The sequence below is a fragment of the Phodopus roborovskii genome, unplaced genomic scaffold, assembly GCF_943737965.1.
Source record: "Phodopus roborovskii unplaced genomic scaffold, PHOROB, whole genome shotgun sequence".
Lineage (NCBI taxonomy): Eukaryota > Metazoa > Chordata > Mammalia > Rodentia > Cricetidae > Phodopus > Phodopus roborovskii.
Window position 1 is genome coordinate 105,246 of NW_026125648.1, and position 25,214 is coordinate 130,459.

Genomic DNA, 25,214 nt, shown 5'->3' on the forward strand with positions numbered 1-25,214 from the left:
GGTCTCTGGCATTTTGTATTGCTCCTAACTCTAGATTGATTTCCATCTTGCATTAAAAACCCAGAGAAAAATGTCAAAGGAGAAGTCTTAGATATTATTTTAGAAATGTTCAGATTTGTTTCATGAAAATATATTGGTATGGAGCCAGTGAGTAGGGAAAGCAAACTCCCTCTCCCTCTCTCCCACCCTCGACCTCTCATCTCTTCATTTCTTAGATCCTCAACTAACCACAATAAGGACTGTCACAGGGGTGGAGACAGAGGGTATCAATTTTTGGTGCAATGACAAACAGCGCACAGAGCATGAAACCTGTTGAATGAGATGATGGTAGAATTCAAATTTTGTGAACATGAAATCAACAACAAAAATTATAAGAATCATATCCTTCAAACTGTGTCTCAATGAAAATCTCAGGAAAGGGGGATCAGGGCCTCGAGTTGGATTCAGCATAGTTATTTTACAGGGGGCTGAGCATGCCACGAACACTTCTTGGTTAGCCTTTCACAGCAAACAGCTATTTGCTCTGCTTTTCATCCGACACTGCTTGGCAGACTGTCGACACTGCACTGTTGCTAGAAATCAGGTTTCTAGCAGCTGCCATGGAATCAAACTCCGTTCACCTCCCTTCTCTCTGCTCTTGGCCAAATGTTCCTTGCTCTGTCACAAAGTGACCATTATGTCCCTGCATCCTATTAGGTGCCGTTTCATCCCCGCTTGCTGCGTAAGTCCACTTTGCTACCATAGAAGTGCCTATTAGGAATATGTCTGCAGACTAGTTCACTACAACTTTGCCAGCATTTGAACATTTTTGTTTTCCATGTCCTCTCTCCAGTAATGTCCATGTCTGCACCCCCCAACCCCCACCCCCAACCACCCGGGACAGAGGAGTTAGAAACCTATCGGACCCATTTCCTGAAAGTTCTATTTCTCCTTGAAACAGAAAGACCTTTCAAATGTGGCTTTCTGGGTTTTCCAATTTGCTGGTGGGTGGATCTGGAGTGGGCATCCCATCTGCACATCTGGCAGGGACGCCTTCCAGATTTTCCTCGTGACTCAGGATCAGTTTCGGAGTGCTGGGCGGGGCAAAGTCTCCTGAAGTTGCTGTGAGGGACCTCCCCCATGTGAGCAGAGCTTGGTACAGCCCAAATAGTTTTCAGGTTAAGAAAGCCAGAATCTTTGTTCAGCTGCACTGGCTGAACAGACTTAGTGGGGTTACCTGGCTAAGAGCAGCAGCAGCAGCAGCAGCAGCAGCAGCAGCAGCAGCAGCAGCAGCAGCAGCAGCAGCTACAGCAGCACCCGCAGCAACAGGGCTCCTGAGATAACTCAGGTGAGCAGAGTGGGTGTCCACAAATTTAGTTTGAAATTTTATTTTCTGAGATGTAGCATCTAAGAGACTCAAAGGAATTTCAGATTTATAGTTAATCAAACTTTGCATCTCTTAATGTCAGGGTTTGTCTGGATTGAACTTGTGCACATACGTGCATGTGTACATTAATAGCAGTTATGAAACTTCTAAAGAGAAAAGGAATTTGGGGAGGCTGGGTGCAGTGATTTTGGTCGTGTAGCAGTAGGATGATGTTTCTGGGAGCCAGCAGACCAATTTTCTGTATATGTGCTGTCGGCAAACACTTGTAAACAAGGACAAACCTGTGCAAGGAGAGAAGCTAACCCAGAATTGTAGGTGAAGCATTGAAATTCAGTCACAGTCTTGGAGCCACACTGTGCTCACCCTCTGTAATCTTTTGATATGGGGTGCATAGGCCATGGGCTGCTACACAATGAAGGAGTGGAAGCCGAGGTTATCTTACCTCTCTGTCTGCACAGTTGGGAGACTTTCCTGCCCTGGTGACAGGTTGATCCTGGCTATTCTATTATCAGCCTCTGGGCCTGGTTTGGTTTCTGTGATTCTATCTTTGGTTTGAATTTTGAATTGCAGTCAAGGTTCCATCCCCCACCCGACCCCACTACACTGTTGTTGGGGCTTAACTGGTCTACTTGACCAGAGCTGGATTTAGGCATGTTCAGTAAAAAGGAGTTGCCACACATTGCAATGGAAACAAGTCGGTGTGAAGATTCAGAATTCGAAGTTTGGCGAAAAGCACATCGGCAAATTCGGCAAATTCTACTGTTCTGCTTGTCACAGCAAAATGCGTCCTGGTTTGTATTAAGGTTTTAATTCAATGTCAACTAATGCTTCATTTGTTAATCTTTGTTGTGAAATTATGTGCTCTTTATGGTCAGAATGAATAAACAAAAATATGGGGGGGTTGCTAATTAACTCTCTCCTCCCCTGCGTGTTTCTGTGTGCGTGTGTGATTGTGCATGTGTGTCTTCATGCATGCTCACGCCTGTGTGCATGAACACAAGCACATACACTTATGTGTATGCATATGCACTCATGTGCATGGGTGTGCACAAGTGTGTGTGAATACTTTGAATTTGAACAGCATTCTTTATTCATCATTAGAGTTTCCAGTGGTCCGGGGAACAGCTTAAATATTTACTTGGTCAGGAATAGGTTAAAAAACAGGCTTTTTATATCCTTGCAAGTTTTTGTTCCTAAATTAAAAGCAGAAAACAGCCCCTTTGTGACCCCAAAATAGTGACTTTGCTTAGCCTTGATTTGAAATCATATCACCTTCTGACAGCTTGCAATTCAAAAACAAGACTCCTGCGTGCATTCTTGCGAAAAGAGGACAATGAGAAATATCTTGCTTATAGTTTTGCATCCTCATGCTGCCTTCCTATCACAGTTCTTTATTGTTTCAAAATAAAATCTTGGTGAAAGAGTCGGTGGGTTTTAGTGCCAACTCTGTTACTATGTAACCCTGGTAAAGTCAGTTCACTTTATAGTCAAAGAAAGAAGTTGTATTAACCGATTTCTACGAGTCCTTCCAGAAAAACATTCTATAAAAATCAGAATTAAATTCTCAAAGGACTGTAAAATTAGACTTTGAAGATACGCTTAGTAAGCCAAGAGAACAAGTCAGTCAAAAATGGGAGGAGGAATAAGGAGTCAAGAATGGCAGAGGGGCCATTTTATATAGGTCTTTCAAATGTCAATGTGTGTCTTATTTTAAGCATGTGATCATATTTCCTGTTTCTAAGAAATGAGATTTAATTTGCTAAAATTAAACATTCCCTAATACAACTGCTATATGTTCACTTATTTTTAGCAATCTAAAAGTACACTCACATACTTTATTTCATTAGCTCTTTCCAGTACCGCCCTGAGGTGTGCAGGACAGCCATCATACTCCTGTGTGCCTAAGGGGAACCTGAGGGTGAAAGAAGTTGTCTACCATAAAGTGGGGGCATTGGGGATTTGATCATGAATCTCCTGACTATGCACAATCTTTTTATGATTTGGATTTTCTTTTTGGAACCCAGTTTTCTATCTGGACAGAGTAAATACGTACTATGGAAAGCAGTAGAGTTGATCAGGAGACTTTTAAGGCTCCTTTCAGATCCCAGCATGGCTGGCCAAAACCTCGAATCTCAACAGCCACATTTAAGTTGCCTGGCAGATATGTGAGAACAGACTTATGCAGACGTGGAAAACACTGTTCTCTGTGTAGCGTGTGGATGCGGGATTTTTATCCTTCCCATCAAAGCCCAATGAATATCCCCCATCATATCCAGTAGTGGGGAGAAGATTGTGTGCAGAGTAGGGCAGAAACAGGTTTCCTCTACTCAGTTGCACCCCGTTTTGCTTTCCCTTTATTTTTTGCAAGCAAAAGGGGAGAAGGTAGTCAGAGACAGTATCATGAGAATGATACTTTCTCGCCCTATTCCCCTTAAGTGTACTGCCTACCTCACCTACTAACTTGAATTGAAGGTAATGTGTGATCCCAGATCTGAGCTCTTTCTACCAATTTTGTTTTAAAATTAATTCCGTGTGTGTTCAAAGACTGGTCCACAGTTAGAAAAGCAAATGAATTCCCACTAATAATCCACCCGCCTCCTCAAAGCATCTAGTCCAATGAGTAGCAAAAGACCTTTCTCTTAACTGCAGCCTTCAGTTCCACGTGGCAGGCTCCCTCCATTTTCCCCAGGCCATTCCCAACTTCCCACATGCAGAGCCTACCCTTATCCATTGTCTTGGTAGGCACAATGCCCCTCACATTCTTTCTTCATGCAGAGGGTCTGAATTCTAATAATTCTGCCTAAGGCTATTACCTCAATAATAAGCCTGCAGTTTGTTCTCCCTAGCCACAGTTGCCACTTGCCCTCAGGCCATAGTTTCTCTTCAGAATTGTTCATATTCCAGAGGGTACCTAGAGATTTTGGGCTTATATTAAAAGCCCTAGCTTTTATCTTTGTCTATCACCTTTAGTAATGTGTGATCTTTAATTTAATGACCATATCCTGCATACCACCACCCGGTGCAGTGTAAGAGTAAGAAGCAAATATTCCTGGCTCCGCACATCTCTGCTCTGACAGAGAAAATTGTTCATAATTATACCAGCCTATATATTTTTGCATTTCCGCATCTTCTGAGAGCTAGCTAATGAGCCCTTACATATAAAGTGTTTGAATTCTCACATGTTCATTAAACCATGAAAATAAAAAACCTTTTCAATATCCACTATGACAAAAAAAAATAATAATCTAGGCCGAATGCTTCAAATTTGAGCATCATGTTTGCTTTGGAGGATTTCCTCATTTGAGCTAAACAATCCTTTCTCTAAAAAAAATGCAGAGACTAAAAGATAAAGTATGGTATAACAGAAAACTACACAACAGGTCTGGCATTTCCCAGACTGGCATTTGAATCAGCCTTGCTAGTTTCTAGCTGCTGTTTCTCTGAGTTGCCATTTCTGAGAGTACAAAATAAAGGGCACAGGTTGTCTTACAAATCATGGTCACTGCAAAGAAAGAGTATGGTAGCTAAATCGGACAATGCACATTTCAAATAATTTGTCACACAAACATTGACTTTCTATTTAAGACAGTTATCCATTCGAAAAATATGTCCTATACAATGCTGAGATGCAGAACAAGGTGCCCAGCAACAAGAGGATTTTAATGTATATTATACAACCACGGGGCTCTTTCTATTTATTCAAAATTGGTTAACACTAATGGTCTCAGTAGTTACAGCTATAGCTTAAGAGAGAAGAATACATGTCTCTAGTCTCATGCTGAAAATATTGACACACAAAGAGAACAAGGTCATAGAGCAGAGGGAACACAGTTGTCTTGTTATTTAGTCAACAATGGGGGTCAATTCTACTGTGTAAGTCCAGCAGGATTTAGGACTACAATTGTGTCATAATGAGAGTTCAAATACATATTTCTCCATGAGTTCCTAAAATGCAAGCATATTCATTCAAAATGCATACATTACACAAAGGTTTAACTCATTAATACCACCTCTACTTTCCACACTATGATTCATCACCTGGATCATAGTGTGATTTATTGTTGGGTTGGTTTCAGTTTAGGTGTGTGTGTGTGTGTGTGTGTGTGTGTGTGTGTGTGTGTAAAAGAGAGCAGGGAGTAAAAACAGTTTATTGGAGCCAGTTCTCCCCTTCTACCCTATAGTTTTTGGGGATTGAGCTCAGGTCACCAGGCTTGGCAGTAAGTGGCTTTCCCTGAAGAGCCATCTCGCCAGCCCTATTTTGTTGTCTTCAAATCAAACCTAATTTTGTTGAACTGGTGCTGCTTCTGTGTTTAGACAGGCTCTCTTTGTAACAAATTCTTCTTGCAAGCTTTTGTGAGACTTACTATTTGACTGATTAGCAAAGGAGACTTTGCGAGAGCACGTGGCTTTCCCAGGCAGGAAATACCCATTTATCCAGAATGTTCAGACACTAGGAGGTTCTGGCAAACTAGATGTCCTAATTGCCTCAGACTGTCCCATATTTACAGCCCCCAGCCTCTGGCAATCCACCAAACCTTCTAGGGAAAGCAAAAGGATCAGGGATAGTTGCTGTAACTTTGAACACACATGAAAATTAGAGTCTGTTTGTAACAGGCTCTGAAAAAGAGCCTGGGCAAACACTCAGGTTGGCTCTGATGCTTAACTGAGAATTATTACTGATGCCACCCATGCTTTCAAATACAATGAAACACACTCAAATCTAAAACAAGAGAACAGGCTTCAATCTGTTTAGCAGAAAGCATGCTGGTGTTTTGTGGCATTTTCACAATCCTTAATTTGAAAAAACAAGTGACAATAAATAAGGCTATGGAAAAATCATGGTTACATTCAGTACCTTAATATTTGGATTAAGAAGAAAGGCACGTTCCTTACACATATCTTACAAATAGAGTTGCCATAAAATAACACTGAGAAGTTAGATTTAGAGATTTATGGTTTTCTATCGGGGGGAAATCAGGAGGCAGGCCACTACAATACTAAAGGGTGTGCAAAGACCTGATAGACAAGTATAGTTGATACCATTACTTTTAAGAAATAAAAAATGCCACAGTAAGGCCCGGAAAATGGCTTGGTGAGAAATGTGCTTGCTGTGACAGCACAGGGAGTGGCATTTGAATCCCCTAGGCACAAAACAAGTTGCCTGTCATAGTATACATGTGGAACCCCAGTGTACTAATGCAAACGATAGGGAAGGGTTGCTTTTGTTTTTGTTTTTGTTTTTTTTTTTTTTTTTGAAATTTTCATCCTTTTTTTTTTTTTTTTTTTTTTTTTTTTAGAACTCTGAACCCTAGGTTTTGGTTTTAATTGTCCTGGGCTCATGAAATCATTGGAATAAAGGTTTAATGCAGCTGACATAAAAATTTCACAACATTTTTTTCATTTACTACTAAATGTCAGAGGAAAATTGTTCAGCTCATTACAGCTCTATCCTTGAGAATAAAATAACAACAATAAAAGATCTATTATCACTACAAAGCTATTTAAAATCAAATTTGCCTTTTAAATTATCTTCGTACTATTGTTAAGGATATTTCATTGCAGTGTGCCAGACTTTGTGTAAAAAACCACCATATTAATTTTTAGTTAGGTGGAGTTTTCTTTTATTTTTTCAAAGTAAAGAAAGCAATAATGGGATAAAAACCTATAGTCTGTCAAATTAGTGTAATTTAATTGCAGAGTTTGCCTTTTGATTTTGGAGTCGGCAAATGATTGTATACTTTGAAGGGAATAAAAGACTGTATAATCTTTCTATCTTTTTATGTGTGTTTGAAGGCCATCTGCTGAGCTCTATTTCTTACATTAGCCTTCTTGGCCAATAGTAAAAGAGACAAGCTCTTTAAATGATAAACTGAAAGTAGCTGTATAAAAGGAGTTGTTAGAATTGAAAGAGCCTGTTTCTCCCCTATGCACGGGCTTTATCATCAAATTACAACTGAACTTTTTTGAGCTGTTCCATGTCAGTATAAATGGAAAATTACCTTTTACATTATAATGATTTATGCTTAGTTGGCAATCTTGACATCTGTTACTTATTTTCCCAGTAAGACTGTTAAAGTACATGTTGTCCCATTTAGCAGATAAACAAACTGCGGTCTTCAAATGGTTAGGTGTTTGCCCAGGGCCCAATATTTACCTGAACTTTGACTCTTCTTTTCTTGAACATAGTGCCTTTGCTTCAGTCTGAAGGTCTAAGGTCTGGAAGGAAGTCGCCGCAACAACTGCCCTTAGTGGAATTTCAGGTAATCCCGAAAGACCTGCAAAGTTCTTCCAGAGTAATTTTTTCTTTTATTTTGTCATTCTACACATAGTTGGATAACATGGGTCCTCCTCTGAAAATCTTCAAAAACCAGAAGTACCAAGAACTGAAGCAGGAATGTATCAAAGATGGCAGGCTTTTCTGTGACCCCACCTTCCTGCCAGAGAATGATTCTCTGTTTTTCAACCGGCTGCTTCCTGGAAAGGTTGTGTGGAAACGTCCTCAGGTAATTTGTTTTTCTGTCTCCTTGCTCTTCTTCTATTCTAAACTCCACCTAGCCCACTATTTCACTTACAGTGATCTACTTTTTAGAAAAAAAATCCAATCTTCTTTCTTCCTGCCTTTCACTGTTGTGCTCTTTTTTCTCTCTGTTGAGTTGAGTTATGGCTAACAAATAAAAACTATATACATATGGCTTATATGATGTTTTCATATGCCTACACAATTTAAAACAACTAACATATATGGATTGACAGATCCATCACCTCACACAGAAACAGCTTTAAAGTAGGCTTTAGCTTGAAGAGACTAAAATTTTAGTATATTAGTCATCTAAAACGTGCAACAACAGAAAGGAAAAAATACACTGTGCTTATATATTTAGAACTTCATTGAGTAAACGTTGCAATATAGGAAGAAATTATATTCTTGTCTCTTTAGTTTGCTGCTTGTCATACCAGCTTAAGGATAATCTCTATTCATTGAGGCCAATATCTTCTTAGACAGTGAGCATCAATTAAATTGTTTCTACAATGAAAAGACAGAGCTTGCATTGGGGGAGGGAGATTTTGAACTGTTTTTAGATATTATCCACTGTCTCATTCCAGTAGTAGACAATGGGATTTACATATAACTGCAGTCTTTCGATACTCAATAATATTAACTACTAACAGTTGCTATGGTTCTCAATGGAACATCTATGTGTTGTGTCTCACAGCAGGGTTCAACAACTCTTCATGAGCTGTATATGAACGAAGGCTCAATATATGCTAAGATACAGTCATGGAGTCTGGAAAGTAATTAGGAACTTTGCTTTATCAAGAGGCTGTAACTAGACAGAAGGAGATCCTTCTGAATGATCAGGTGTACAGTCCATAAAGAGATAGCACAAAGTACAAGATCTTGGAAATGAAGACTCCTTTTGTAAACAGATGTCTTTTTATGCATGGTTCTGAACCACCCTAGTAACAAATTTATTGTTTTTCCTTTTTAAGGAATCAACAATCATTTTGTTGTTGTTGTAATTTCTACCAATTACACTCTTAAAAGGAATTCTAAGAGTTACTTTAGTTCATGCACATTGCCACCAGGTGGTGCTAAGACACACTGGTTTCTATAAGTCTTGTTTCTGTTATACTTGAAGAAAGAGATGGGTTAGCAAATGTCTTGAAGTCCCTTCTTCAATATTGTGCTTTTATGAAGAATCAAAGGCTTTAGACCTATTTGTCCTTATGTGTGGACTCATAAAGTATGATACTTATTACAAGTATGAGACTGGAGCTTGGAAGTTTAACTCAGCAATAAAGCAGAGGCTCAACACCTTGTATCAAAAATTAAAAAAGAAAGAAATTATAAGGCTGGGAGAAATCTACATTTATAAGCCACTAAGTTGTTGGCATCTTTGCAGGTAACTTTGCTTGCCTCCAAAAAATCTGGGAAATAAGATTAGAATGCATTAGGGGGCATTTAGGAATCCAATGATGTAAGATTTGTACTCCTTAAAAATATTTGGAGAGAGAGACAGGCAGAGAGAGAGAGAGAGAGAGAGAGAGAGAGAGAGAGAGAGAGAGAGAGAGAGAGAGAGAGAGGGAGGGAGGGAGAGAGGGAGAGAGAGGGAAAGGAAGAGATCTTGTTATGGAAACAAACTTATGAATGGATGGGGATAACAAGGGACAGAAGTTGCTGAAAAAGAAGCAGGGGATAGAGGAAAGTATATTGGATGTATTGTAGGCAATAAAGTGTAATTTGAAGATTCAGGCAAGATGATGATTAACGGGGGTGAGGTCTTACAGAAGGTGGAAAGAGATCTGGTGGGTGGCAAAATTGGAAGCCAGAGCAAAGCCATTTCCCACATGTGAATCAAGCAGACAGCATTTCCTGTGTTGGCGTGTCTTTAGATGTATCTTTTCCCCTTAGTTTTGTCTCAGTTCTTTGTAATTTACCTAAATTTTGTAGACCCAATCCTAGATTAATTTGCTGGAAAGGGAAAAAAAAACGTAATAATTATGTCAACTTCTATTTTTTTCTCTAAGGCAAGTGATACTTCTTCTCAAGTAAGTTTCAATGGTAATTGTGTGTGTGTGTGTGTGTGTGTGTGTGTGTGTGTGTGTGTGTGTTGAATGAACACAAGAAAAGGGGCAAAAGGAATTTGCATTTATGACATACCTAGTGCAGACTGGGTTCTGTGTTCCCTTCATCCTTATTGACCATGGCTTAGCAAGGTAGGTATGCTACAATTTCTTTTATGTAATTCATTTCTCTTGTATAAAAAATAAAAGGGAGCTAGCCATTGTGACACGACTTTAATCCCAACATTCATAAGGCAGGGTCAGGTAGATCTCTGAGTTCGAGGCCAGCCTAGTCTGTAGAGCAAGTTCTAGGACAGCTATGGCTACACAGAGAAACCCTGTTTTGAAAACCCACAATTAAATAAAATAATAGGGGCCTGCAACCTGTCTCATTGGGTAAAAATACTTTCTGGTAAGATTGTAGACCTGAGATTTGGCCCTGGAACCTAGATATTGGAGGGAGAGAACCAACTCCCACAAGTTATCATCTGACCTTCACAAGCAAGACATACATGTGTCCACATCACATACCCACACACACAAAATAAATAAACGTAGGGGGATGGAGATATGGCATACTGGTCAAAAGCTCTTCCAGAGGACCTGAGTTCAATTCTCAGCATCCACGTGGCAGCTCACAGCTGTTTGGTCCAGGAGACCAGACACCTATGGCAAAACACCAATAAAAATAAAAGTAATCAATAAATGTAAAAGTAAAGCAGGACCAAAAGCCATAGATATGATATTGCCTTTCATATTAATGAAGAAACTAGGTCTCCAACAAGAATGTAAAAATTCACTAAGGGCCCAACCATTGGCAAGCTAAGATTTGACACAGGAATTGAATTCAAAGTCCATATAAGTTCTCTTTCCTATCATAATACTGTTTGTCCTCTTTTGACAAACACACACTTACGCACCTTCTTTTCTGACAGTGCTCACATTCATCCTCTATGTTGATGTTAATTGTCCATGAATTGATCCATGTTCTCTGAACATGATAAGAGAACAGTGTAAATAAGCCCAAAGGCAGAGACCCTTGGGAGCCTTCTCTAGCACCTGCTCAATACCTTGTGCATCATAACACCATGGCTTGGGTCATGGCATCCACATGCAGGTCAAGACAGTGGACATTGAGCTACTAAAGAGTTAAATACTATCTTCATTCTGGGAACATGAAAGGTTATTTTATAGTATATAATTAAGAAGATACAGAGTTTTGAATAAGGGTAGACCCACCCTTACAAATATCCAGTGTCCCCAGCTTTTCTCCTTGCTTTCTGGTATTTTCCATGTGCTCTTTAACTTTCCTTTTCTCCTGAGAACACAATTTATGACCACCAAGTTTCAGTGTAATAGTAAGTCTGCAGGTAGAAATTTTAATCTGAATTTGCTTGCCAAATTCTCACAGAAATCTTTTCTCCAGTTCTCTCCAGCCACTCTGGCTTTTTTCCTGACTGACTCACATCCACCTACGATAGTGTCCAGAGTCAGACACATCTAATCCCTGACTTACATGGAGCAAAGCCTCATGGGAATTTGTACAGCCAACAGTGGAAGAAGAAAGGGCTCCTGCACAAGATCTGTCAGCTCTCATGATCAATTACTAAGTTCAGCCTCTACTTCCAATGACCTTTGTTCAGTATTCCTTCATGGAGTACTCAAGCCAGTGGCCATTTTGCTACCTTGTTTGGGTAGTACCGGAAGGCAAAGAAGTTCTAGGTGAAAATTATGGCCAGAAGAATGACAGGGAAAAATATATGAAGGAAAACATACCAAGAAGAATATAAATGGTTGGGTAAAAAGAAAGTGAGGAAATAACAATATTTCTCTGTTCTAATACAATTCCCATCTGCTGGTGGACGGTGACACTTTGGTACAGTGAGTAGTTTGGACTTAGATGGCTCATGAACGTCTTCTAGTCCCCAGAGATCATGTATTTCTACAGAATGATTTTTTTTTCCTCTGTGAAACAGTCCTGTCTACCCTGGAACTCACTCTGTAGACCAGGTTCGCTTTGAACTCCCAGAGATCCACCTGTTTCTGCCTCCCAACTGCTGTGATTAAAGGCATACGCCACAGCCACCCTGCTCAGAAAGTGGTTTTAAGGTGTTTTCTATTGTTCACACAATCAAATAAAGTAGAATAGATTTATGTCCTTTCTCCAAATACTATATTAATTTTAGATTTTGTATTTCAAATAGTTTTCATTTTTTATTGAAATTTATATCACATGAAATTTCCATGTTTGAAGTGCACAATGTCACCATTTTTGGCAGATTTCTAGAGTTGTGCAACTATTACCACAACCCAGTAGTAAAACAGCTGTATCAATAGGTTCAGATCCTTATGTTCTACTAAACTGAACAGAAGAAAGCTCATGAGGCCTTGAGCCTACACAAATGACTATAGGAAAGAGGGGCAAACAAGGAATAGAAGTAGCTTTCCCCCAAGGAACCCTAAAAACATACATGGAAGTAACATTATACAGACTGAAAATGTTATAATTAGGAATATATATGTATGTACATATACATATTGACATGCAATAACAATTAATGAAAAAAAAACTGATGCCAGACATTGGGAAGAGAGTGGAGGCAGGTATATGGGAAGGTTTGAAGGAAGGAAAGGGAAGGGTTAGATGATATGGTTACACCTATAATCTCAAAAATGAGAAAAACAAAAATAAAAGATCTCCACATTCATTGCCAGTGAGTTACCCCTTGCTCACCAGCTACCAGCATTCTACTTTCATTTTATCCAGATTTGCCTATTGTAGACTTTCCCACTAAAATGTAGTCTTAAAGTTATATAGATCCTTTCACTTAGCATTTTTACAAATGCTATCCATGTTACAACATGTATCATGTTGGTTCTTCTTATTGCCTAATAGTATCCCTATTAAACAGACATAAATTCTTTCAAATAAAGAAGTTTTATGTCTGTAGCTAGAGTCTTATGTCAGAGTTTGAAGGTTCAAATATAATATCATTGTGTAATGTTTTGGTTGTTTAGACTGGATATTGAAGTTGAGCTTTTATTCGTAGGTTCCACACTGAGTTCTCCTTGGAAGGAAGAGAATGCTGTACTGTTGATAAAATGTTCATACAGAAATAAAAATATCCAGCAAGTGATGTTAGATCCTTGAGAGAGCATGCAACACTGGTCTGTGGGCCCAGATCTACCTATAAACTCCCCATCTGGAGATGGTTCAATTTTCTTAGGATAAGATAATGGCTACTCAGGATAGCTCACACAGCCCCCAGGCCATAAATGGACATGCCAGTTAGCCTCCAAGCCTTCTGGGAATGATTAATCATGAAGTACCTATTGTAGGGGTAGCCATATCCTTATCTGCTCGTCCAGCTAGACTGTACACAGTGCTCTTGAAATTGCTTTCCACTCTTCTGGAAACAAACACACTTTGTTTCCTTGTGTTTTACTCTGAATCTCAATGCTTGTTGCCATCAAATGTTGCTTGCATAAATAACTGCTAAAGGTCTGCATGAAATTACTTCAAATAGAGTGATCTATGCAGCAGGGCTACATATCTCACAATTGTAATTCCCATCCCACCAGAGGTTTCTGGGAATAGAGATGAGGCGAGAAAAAATGAGACACCCATCAATGCTCAGCCAAGAGAATATATTTCCTAGAAAAGATGGACTTCTTCACAGAATATTTATCTTGGGGTGATAGCATTTGGGGAATACTCCAGATTTTCTTATGTTCAATTTCTGGGTATTATGTATTCTCTACCTAAGAAATTATTTTGCTTTGCCAAACAGCTCAGTTCAAGAATCATTTCAAGTGTGCCAGCACATCTGGAGCCATTAGGAACACAGTATCCCCTGCATCTCCTCACTATTCTCAAGGCACCCAGAAATTATGGATATCTGAGCTATGGCCTCTCCCCCCAAACCACTCCCTACTTTTGCCACGCCAACATATCTCAGACTGAAATGTCCTATCTATGCTCTGTCTCTCAACTTGGAGTTACAGAAAATTATCTATAACATACCTTCTTTAACCTCAACAGGAAGATATCCAGTGTTTCCCAAGCTACAGTAAAAGTCACTTAAGAGCCATTCCATTATTTTTCAGTTATTGCTGTTCTTAAAGCTATTAGATTTGGCTTGGATCTTTCTTCTTATCCGTTCTTACTCCTTGGCTGTATTTTAGTCTTTTAATATTTCACATAAGCGGTACAAGATACAGTTTTAAAAAGACTTGTCCCCTGTCTTCCACATCATGGTACTTGCGTGTAGTACAAGACTGATTTATACTTTGTCACTTAAGTTCTGGAAATCAATGCCTATTGGCAATATTTTTCTATAACCTGGGGCTGAGACAATCTTGCAGAAAAAAGGAGTGTTGAGCAAAGTGTATACATGGATATCTATGTGGCTGCACAGTATTATTCCCTTACACAGAATCGTTGATGAGCTTAAAGATAAAGGGATGGGTCAGCTAAAGTCATGACGTTCCTTTGTTAATATTATGCTTTTATGAAGACTCAAAGACTTTAAACCTAGATAACCAGAGACTTGAGTACTGCCCCTATTTCAGAGTATAACCCTGTTTCTTTATCTGTAATATAAGAAGTTGACTAGATAGACCCTAATATTTCTCGTGTTTTTTTTTAATATTCCATGACTGTTATTGTGTTTTTAAAACCCACTGTTAGGAATTCTATATTAAATTATGAAATAAAAATGGTTGTAAGAATACTATTAATAATAGCTATATCCAATTCATACAAAGTGGATACTAATCACCCAGTTCCTCATTTTGAATCTGTTTATGTGACTTTTTGCTCCTTTATGTGACTAGAAATTCACACATTAAAATTATTGACTTCAGTGTGGACTCCTGCTTATCTAAATTAAACATATTGCAAAATAACTCCAATCCCTAGTAACATTACATAAAACCAGCAACCACTTTGCCTTGAGATATAGAAAAACACATATAGCCAATACTCACTAGGCTACTTTCTTCCTTCCTTTCTTTTTGCTACTTTCTACTCCACAAAACAAACCTGCTCTTCATTTGTATCAAAGAAATTATTGCAAAACTTCACACATTGCTCCAAATAAATTGCCAATATCTGACCGAGGAAGGAATGGTGGTGCTTCTTAATTTCATCTGAGAAAAGCAGAGAATACAAAGAGGAGCATACTTATGGGGCTTACCTCGCCCAACACACCTGATTTGTGCTCAGTAAATAGAAAAAAAAAATAGCAGCTGACAACCCATAAGCTATTTAGCACAATAGAAGTAGTTTCCTATGATAAAATGTGGTGATAAGACACCAGACAGGCATCTTAAATAAAAGATGGCCAGAAAATGCAAAGCTGACAATGCTCCTAACCCTCTCCTTTTGGTGGGTCGATCCCCAATTAATCTTCAGTTTGCATGTGTCCCTGCCCAAAAATGTGTTTCTGTCCAGAACTATTTTGGATTTTAACAGATATTTGCCTCATTCTGTAGACCAGACTCTTCATCAAGGAGAACTATACTCATTTAAAAATTGGTATTATACACCAGAAGAAATAGTTGTTAATAATTTCAAAGGATATGGGTTGAGATTTTCCTTTCATTTGCAACTGGGATTTATTTCAGCAGGGTATGGCAAAATGTAAAGTTATGGTTCAAAAGCCCTGGCCATGAAACTGTTTCCATTTCTCAAGATTTAATTGGGATTTGATGTCTTCGAACTCTGAAAGTACTCATGCTCTGAGCCATATCGTGCCTATAATTCTATGACATCACATACAGTGTTCTGACTTTGCTTATGCCCATCACTCTATCTGCTGTGCATCAATGTTTCTCTTTTATCCCTTGACCTTTCAGTATTTAACTAAAGTATTCAATCACTTACTACAGTATCTATTCCATCACTAGATGAACTGTAGGGATTCTTTCTTGCTAGGCACTGATTATACTTTGAAATTAGCTCCATTTTGCTCTCGTCACATTTTGCTGTAGTTGCATTATTCGGCTTTCATTTTTCTTACCCGTGGAGGGAATGATCCAGCCATTGATACACTGAAGTAAAAACATAAGTGTATTCCCCTAGCAGATACTGCCCCCAACTTCTGGCCAGATACTTTTGGAATGAATATACAACATAGGGACATTGTCTGTTGAAGTGGTCCTGTGAATGACTTATTAACACTTGCTGTTAATGCCATTGTCATTTATATTCATACAAACGTGGGGGTTGGGAAAGCTGGTTGTCATGGAAACTGCTGTTGGCTTTGCTTTGTTTTAGAAAAAGGCTTCCTATATGCTCTCGTCACTCATTTTTCCTAGACAGGGAGATGCATTAATGTTCACCTCTGTCAGACCTTGTCTCTTAAAGGTAATTGTCTTTCCAAGCGTGGATACTTCAGAGAAAATCACAACCTGACAAAAATGAGATCAGAATGCAATGTGCTAATTCTTAGTTCTATTCTTCCGGTGTTCATTGCTGTGATAAAAAATGCCTCCAAAGCCTAATGACAAAGGCCTTCCAGCAGCACAGACCATCTTATCTCATTCCATTCTCTCTTCCATTTCTTCAGTTATTCACCACATGATCCTTTTCTGTGCATAGGCTATCCACTGCTTTATATTTTACTACAAATCTCCCTAACCTTTTTATCCCATCTATAAAACCCTAGTCACAATTAACCCTATCTCTTCTATAGGCTGTTCTGCTTAATCAAGCTTCTAGTGATCCTTAAAAACCTCCTCCTAGAATCCTGTATAACAAATTACTGTATCCCCAGGACATTTCTGATGACCCCCATTTGATTGTGGGCAACATCAGTAACCACCAGCTGATCCAGGGAAGACTGGGGAACAAGTCAATGATCCCTGCATTTTCCTGTTTGGCTGTTCAGGAGTCACACTGGACAAAGGTATTGTCTGTTCTTTGAGCTCTTAGTCTAGTTCCACTTCTTGAATAATTGACAGAAAGTCAGCTCCTAACTTTTTGTGACCACTCTACTTTCTGAAGGCAGAAGTATTAGAGTGCCTGATTTTTGTTAATAGGAATTTTCACAAATACAGACAATCTGAACCTTACAATGAAAACCTATATGTACTAGAGTCTAACATTGACATTTTTCTGGACTTAATTTGTCACATGTAGTAGTTGCTCTTTGTTGCCATTTATGGTGTTTTTTGACTCAATATTCCTTCATATTGCATTCCTATTACCAATTTTTTTCTGAAGTGAGTAGGAAGTCATTAACATACACATGGATAACAAAAAAGGTGAGAAAGACAGAAATGGATCCTTGAATGGTTTCTAGTAAATTATTAATAGTATAAACATTTCTTTAATAGTCAGATAAAATTCAAAACAAAAAGAATATTTGATTTGGAACAATAAACATTTTCCTAAACAATTTTGAAATGTTTATGTGCAATTGTTATAATGGAATTTCAAAAATGTGATTTTAGTATTAACATGACTAAATCTTTATTATGTAGAGTTAAGTCTGCTTGAAACTCTAGACATGGCAAACAACAGTAAACACTGTATTTTTTATTACTTTTAATTTTTAAGATTTTAAGTTTATTGCTTATTTGCAATAAAGGGTGAATTCTCGTGTGTACTCACAGAGGTTAGAAGAGGATATTCAGTATCTTCCTCTTGCACTCTCAATATATTCTCTTTGAGGCAGGGACTATTCCTGAAGCCAGAATTCATATTTCCTCAACTAATCTAGGAGCTATAACATCCCCCAAATTCTCCTGGCTCTCCTCTCTGAGAAGCTGGAATCACAAGGACACCTGACTTGTTACTTGGGTGCTGGGATCTGAACTCCAGCACTAGTGATTATGGAATAAATGCTCTCTGATTCTGACATTACTTTTAAATGCCTTGTTCATGTTTTTAAACATTTGATTATGAATCTGTCTATCATCTAGTTTATTGATTATCTGTGGGGACACTTCCAACTGTCTCTCCCCATACCTTATGCATTCAGAGCAAGAAGGGCAGGTATGGTAATAACACACACAATAAAACTGAAGTGTGGAAACAGAAGTTGTAGACAAAATGCTGTACCCTAGGCTCTGGAAGCTTCCATTTGCTAAATGGTTTTCCTAGGACTTCGTTATAACATCGATAACTGTATATAGCCATGTGAATAATTCTTGACTAAATGTTCTTACCTTTTCAGACAATTCCCAACCATAAGGAGCAGGAATGGGATCTTCAAAAGCCAGAAAAATATGCTGGAATATTTCGCTTCCGTTTTTGGCATTTTGGAGAATGGACTGAGGTGGTTATTGATGACTTGCTGCCCACTATCAATGGAGATCTGGTTTTCTCATTCTCCACCTCCATGAATGAGTTTTGGAATGCTCTCATGGAAAAAGCTTATGCAAAGTAAGGAGGAGTTTGATTTGTCTGTGGTCATGATACACGAAGAAAGAAAGATCATATTTATCTTTGAGAATGCATTCTCTCCCAGTCAACCACAGAGTTAAAATTGGGATGCATCTAAGCAAGATTTCAGATATTTCTTCAGCCTTGGTTCTGCCTCTCAGAACTCATAGATATCAGATGAATCAACTGTTGTTGTTTCTGTTAAATCCTAGGTCTCCTAGGTAACAGTTCAGGTGGTTAACCTGAAGTTCACAAAGAATTCTCATCTTCTTTTAACCTTGCCTGTCATCTGCCTGTAGAAAGAAGTTTCTTCGTGGACTAGCATTTATCAACATAGACTAAGCCAGCAAAATTTTAATTGTAATCTCAAAGTATTTCCCACTTCATATTCAGAGAAAAACCAGCTGGTAAAGCCTGGGCAGTGATTGTTTTCATTCTTAGGAACATGATGTCCTTGACCTGGATAAATAATGTTACCAAGATAACTCTGTATACTTGCTTCCAGGCTGCTAGGCTGTTATGAGGCCTTGGATGGTTTGACCATCACTGATATCATCATGGACTTCACGGGCACTTTGGCTGAAATTGTTGACATGCAGAAAGGAAGATACACTGATCTTGTTGAGGAGAAGTACAAGCTGTTCGGAGAACTGTACAAAACATTCACCAAAGGAGGTCTAATTTGCTGCTCCATTGAGGTTTGTGTTCACCCAAAACAACCACTTCATGCTCACTCCTGGCAAAAGATAAAATTTAACAGGGAACATTGTACTTAAGCCAGAGATTCACAAAAAAGAGCCATTAGTGGAACCCAGAAAGCTAGCATAGCCATGGAATACTGGCTTAGAGACTGAGGTACATTAATTTTCTTTTAACCCTTTGAAAGTCAGTTATTCCGCTGAGGACCAAGGCACCATCTAAGTTGATGTAAATAGCTTCTGGTAAATTATTACTCTTATCTTGGCCCCTGGATGTTGAAGTTATAGCTGTTGCTTCAAAAAATGAATCTGCTCTACAGTATTTTAAATCAGAATTCACATTAATGTAGGGCAGTGATTATTTGGAATTTGAACTTTTAAAGTAAGTTGTTATATTACAATCTTTTCTCTCTTTCACTAACTTTTGTAACGGATTAGATATCAGGGTTAGATTTCTATCTGTTTAGGGAGAACTGGATTCAATCATACGGTGATGAACTAACCAAGGGAGAAGGGGTTCCAGGATTTGGATCTCCCAATTCCCATGCCCTTATATATCTTTCTTTGCTACCAGTCTCCTAGCCAGGAGGAACAAGAAGTTGAAACAGACTGGGGTCTACTGAAGGGTCATACCTACACCATGACTGATATTCGCAAGCTCCGCCTTGGGGAAAGACTTGTGGAAGTCTTCAGTGCTGAGAAGCTGTACATGGTTCGGCTGAGAAACCCATTGGGAAGACAAGAATGGAGTGGTCCCTGGAGTGAAATGTGAGTAACATTTCACTGTCATCGTTACACTTGCAAATATCTGATTCTCCCAAACCTATCCCTTTAGACTGCTAGTAGATTGTAAAGTAACAGAGACATCTCTGAGATCTAGTCAAGTATGTGGTCTACAGCCTAGCCAGAGACAAAATAAATCAGGCCTATTCCTCATGCATTATCTTATTTTGACATCCTGGCAAGCATAATGACTTCTCCATTATTCTTTATTTGTTTTTAGTTCTGAAGAGTGGCAGCAACTGACTGTAACAGATCGCAAGAACCTGGGGCTTGTCATGTCTGATGATGGAGAGTTTTGGTGAGATGTCTTTCTGCAACAGGAGGTCCCTTACTAGAATTTGGGTCTCTTACTATAAATACATGCTAAGTTTAATTTTCATTTTTCTTTCCATGCTCCTTCCATTTAGGATGAGTCTGGAAGATTTTTGCCAGAACTTTCAGAAACTGAATGTCTGCCGCAATGTGAACAACCCTGTTTTTGGCCGCAAGGAGCTGGAATCAGTGGTGGGATGTTGGACTGTGGATGATGACCCTCTGATGAACCGATCAGGAGGTTGCTACAACAACCGTGATACCTTCCTGCAGAATCCTCAGGTTAGAGTCAGTTATTGTCCATTGCCTCTAAGCTATCCAGCCAAAAAGAATCCAGGTCTCACTTTGGTCCTCTCTGGAGTATTCATTTAGCATTCAGGTCTTCAAATCTCTTGTGTAATAATCATCAACCACAATCCCCAGGGATTGATTCAGATACTCATAAGACCTAGAAGACAAGGTCTCTTTGTAGAGACTTACCTTGACAACATTTTCAAATCCAGGTGCCTCTGTTTGTTCTGAATGTTACAGTTCATAACTTGTGCTTTCTGGTGATGGTCTCACACAGCAGAGAGATCTTCTTCCAGATGCTATCACAGTTCTTCTTCCTTTGTCTTTACTGTCCACTTGTTACACACAACACACAACACACACACACACACACACACACACACACACACACCCCATACTTTTAGTCCTTTTAATATAGGTTACATTTCTGAAACCCATCATTATAACTTGCTTTCCCCTTTTGAGAATGAGGTATTTTTCCCTCAGGATTGAAATCATTGCCCTGTCAGTTTCTCCTTCCATCTATCTACCACCACAATCTTATTGCTGGTGACATTATAGGTGGTCAGGCTAGGTACATCCCAAGAAAATAACAACAAAACTCTCACAAGCATTCCAAGCCTGAATTTATAATGGCCCATATGAAGATGTGGTAAAGCTAGCTAGCTGGGTCCCCTTCATTAATTAAAGAAGTCTTTTGCACATTCTTTCTTATATACCTTCTTTCTGATACAAGTTAATTAAAGAACTCTTCAAAACCCTCACTTAACATGGAAGTAATTCCCTGGAGAAGTAGAGCTGAAACAAACACAGTTCAGGGGTTCATCTCTTATACTCAGACAATAAGGAATTGTTTCCATGTTAAAAAATAAATAAATCTATCCCAGACCATGTGGCAAAGTCTGATTGAGTGGGATATGAATACCTTCTGTCTTTATAAATTCTGGAATGTTTCTGTATGTAGCTTGAACACAAGGGTATATTAATGGGAAGAAATTAATAACTTATCAGGAACATACATTTTAAATCTTACTCTCTTTGGCACGAAAAACCTAACAATGGAGTTGCCTCTCAGTACTTGTTGGATGACACAGATAAAAGCAAGTATAATGACTTTTACTTAATAGTGAATTAATTTTTCATGATATCATTATCTGGTCAATAGTAAAGGCCAGAAGTGAACTAGATACTCTGCTTCCCATTATAGAAATTTTTTTATTCCATGAAATTTGGTTAGATTATCTTAAATTGGAGTGCTAATTCATCTATTTGATGACCCCTTTTCCTCAGTACATCTTCACCGTGCCTGAGGATGGCCATAAGGTCATAATGTCACTGCAGCAGAAGGACCTACGCACTTACCGCCGAATGGGAAGACCTGACAATTACATCATTGGTTTTGAGCTCTTCAAGGTAAGAACAGCATTTAGAGCAGAAAGAGTAAGAACACTCAGAGTCTATGTCAGTTAGGTTTAGAGTTTGGAAAGTTAGGTAGGGATAAGAAAGCAGTAGAAGCAGGAACTTCTAATATAGAAGCTCTGATGTTAACAGAATAGAAACCTTTAACTTCTTTGCTTCTAGGTGGAGATGAACCGCAGGTTCCGCCTTCACCACCTGTATATCCAGGAGCGTGCTGGAACTTCCACTTATATTGACACCCGTACTGTGTTTCTGAGCAAGTATCTGAAGAAGGGCAACTATGTGCTTGTTCCAACCATGTTCCAGCATGGCCGCACCAGTGAATTTCTACTGAGAATCTTCTCTGAAGTGCCTGTCCAGCTCAGGTTCAGTTTCATTGTGATGTTCTTCAAACCTTTGTTCTCTCGTTTTCTGTGCCTAACCTTTTCACCCATTTCTCTCTATGCATACAGTCGATGAGATAATATTCTCAATTCTGGCCTCACTAACTTAAATGAAAGTGATCAAAATATTTCCCAGAGTAGAGTTACAGAAAATTCTCCTATGCAGATATGAGATTTGGAGTTCTGATCTGGCATTTAAGGGGAAGGGACCTGTCACTTAAGCTCTGCCATATGTAATTTATCTTCAGCTCTCTGATTGGTTCTATCTTTTTTTTTTGAGCCACTGGGCTCCTCTATCTTGTTCTCAATACTAGGTAGCTTAAGCTACACTTTACTCCAGCTGCATGCACTTGCATCTTTAAGAGTCAGTCATACAAACCAGAGAAAAGAGAACCGCCCTCATAAAAATATAAGCCATGCCTCGGGAGAAATGAAATATGTCACTTAGCTTCTTACATGATTCAACAATGAAGTCTATTTAGGCAGGTCCATTCATCATGAGGTGACACTTTTTTCTAATGTTCTAGGGAGCTGACCTTGGACATGCCCAAGATGTCTTGCTGGAACCTGGCACGTGGCTACCCAAAGGTGGTTACCCAGATTACTGTTCACAGTGCTGAGGGACTGGAGAAGAAGTACGCCAATGAACGTAAGAACTGCAGGGATGTCCAAGAAAGCAAACTGCTATTTCAGTTTCTGCACATATAATTAGAAAACACTATCAACAATGATTTTCTACACTGGTATTGTCAGTCCAGAGATTTCAACCCTGGGTGAGAATGGGATATGAACATTGTAGGAAAATATCTACTTAGCAGTCACATTTCAGTCCTATATGATATATGGAAAGGAAGGGGAAGAGAGAATATGCCCTGAGTTCTACATCATTGTGGTGCTCCTGTTATGTGGAAATTTCCATATTTGACTTTGTGAGATCATGGCTTCTTGCCTCTCCAGGAAGGAATCTTAAATGATTGTGTTAAAAAACAAATGCCATTTTGTTCCAGCTGTAAATCCATATCTGATCATCAAGTGCGGAAAGGAAGAAGTCCGTTCCCCTGTCCAGAAGAATACTGTGCATGCCATTTTTGACACCCAGGCCATTTTCTACAGAAGGACCACTGACATTCCTATTATCATCCAGGTAAGACTGAACAAGAGATCTTGAAGTGTTGATGTTTCCTACCACATATTATATTCTCCCAAGTATCTCATACTTCTACGATGCAGAACAAAGGCTCTGTGTTATGTACTTAGTTTGTTCTCAGGTCGCTTCTCATTAAACAAAACAACTATATTGATTGGGATATTATCTTCTCCATCAAGGGACTATCAGGAAAAGATAAGATGTTTCTTGATATACTTGCTAAACAGATGTCACTAGATGCATCAGTCTCTTGATTGGTTGTAGATCCTCACTTCCGTGATTTCTCTCTTCAGGTCTGGAACAGCAGAAAATTCTGCGATCAGTTCCTGGGGCAGGTTACTCTGGATGCTGACCCCAGTGACTGCCGTGATCTGAAATCTCTGTACCTGCGCCATAAGGGTGGCCCCACTGCCAAAGTCAAGCAAGGCCACATCAGCTTCAAAGTCATCTCAAGCGATGATCTCACTGAGCTCTAAATACCCAATATTAGAGAATCCTGACAATTTCCCATCTTCTTATGTCAGGCACCAGATCGTATCTAAGATTCACAATTACTGAAACTCCACATTTATTAACATTTCCTCTTTTCTGATATTTCCCATACCTCCCAATCCAAGTAGCATCAGTAGCTACAGAACCTATATACCTCCAGCAGCTGGACAGGGGGAGGTGACAGTTCCATCTGGACATCACATGTTTGCTGAGAAAAGATCCTTAGGGCTTCCGGGGGGTGAGATTCAAATGGGATATCCTACATGTGTCTTTGCTGTTTCCACTTGCCCAACATATCTTCCTGTAGGGCATGTTGAGGAAGGAGGAGAGGCGATCAAGGCCAAGCTGGTCTAGCCTGACATCCCATCTCCTGATTGACACTATAGATTTACCAGCAACACTTTTCTATTAGCAAGAACAGACTTTAGGGGTCTCAGCCCTTACCACCACTACCACCGGAAAGAGTAGTTCTGCCCTAACTCAAGTCACTCCCCCACAGTGTTTTACCTTCATGTTGAGGAAGCTTCCTAGGTGCTTAATCAAGAGCTGGAGTTCAATGAGGCTGAGACAATGAGAAGGGCTTGAGCTTCGGCAAGGTGGAAGCCAGCTGTGTGGCACAAGTGGGGAAAGTAGAAGAAGCTGCAGTGGGAGACAAATCCTCAGTCCCCCATCCATCCACACACACCTACACTCACACATGCGCATGTAGGTGCGCTCAAACTACCATTCAATCAGTCAGTGGGCAAAAGTAAGGACTAATGACATATTGTGAAAACCAAAAAGATGAACGAATCCATTCAGTAATAGGACAGCTAGTTTGGGGTCCCTGACTACAATGTGAAACCTCTTGCTGCTGCTAGATTTACAAACAAGCCCATTGCCCTGTGCTTCCTAATATCATTGGTACTGAACACTCTATATGGGAACTTGAGAGTTCTGGGTCCTACCCAGACCCCCTCAGGCTTTTGCTCCATGCTCCAGGGGTTTGTTTTTCAATATGCCTACAAAATTTCCTTGTGGATCAGTCATTATATGTACTTCCCTTCATCCTCATCTGTCAGTATTCTGCCCTTACTCAAGGCCCAGCCTAAAGTCCACCTCCTCCATGAAGTTCTTTCAAATTCTACTCCCAAACCCCACCTCCAACAATATTTCAGTGCTTCTGCAATGATGAAAAATAAACATAGTTGTAGTACTTAGTCTAGTTCAGCATGCATTCATTTAAAATACATTTTGTAGCTCTTTTTTTTTAACTTACTCATTTTCTATCACATTTCGCAGTCTTTGTAACTTTTACGGTGCCTTTGCCAACTGCCTTACAAAATCAAATAAAAACAAAATCACAATAAAGTTCATATTCAATAAA

The 25,214-nt window shown here is 39.2% G+C and overlaps 1 protein-coding gene across 1 annotated transcript; it reads left to right on the plus strand.

Moving 5' to 3' along the window:
- Nucleotides 1–1,230: 1,230 nt before the first annotated feature.
- Nucleotides 1,231–25,214, plus strand: Capn6 (calpain 6). The gene is made up of 13 exons (XM_051177963.1): nt 1,231–1,327; nt 7,696–7,869; nt 16,711–16,842; nt 18,115–18,323; nt 18,829–19,021; nt 19,596–19,789; nt 20,025–20,102; nt 20,212–20,398; nt 21,698–21,820; nt 21,989–22,191; nt 22,737–22,858; nt 23,217–23,353; nt 23,650–25,214. Exons 2-13 carry the CDS (start codon nt 7,705–7,707, stop codon nt 23,830–23,832), a joined length of 1,926 nt encoding a protein of 641 aa, XP_051033920.1. The 5' UTR covers nt 1,231–1,327; nt 7,696–7,704; the 3' UTR covers nt 23,833–25,214.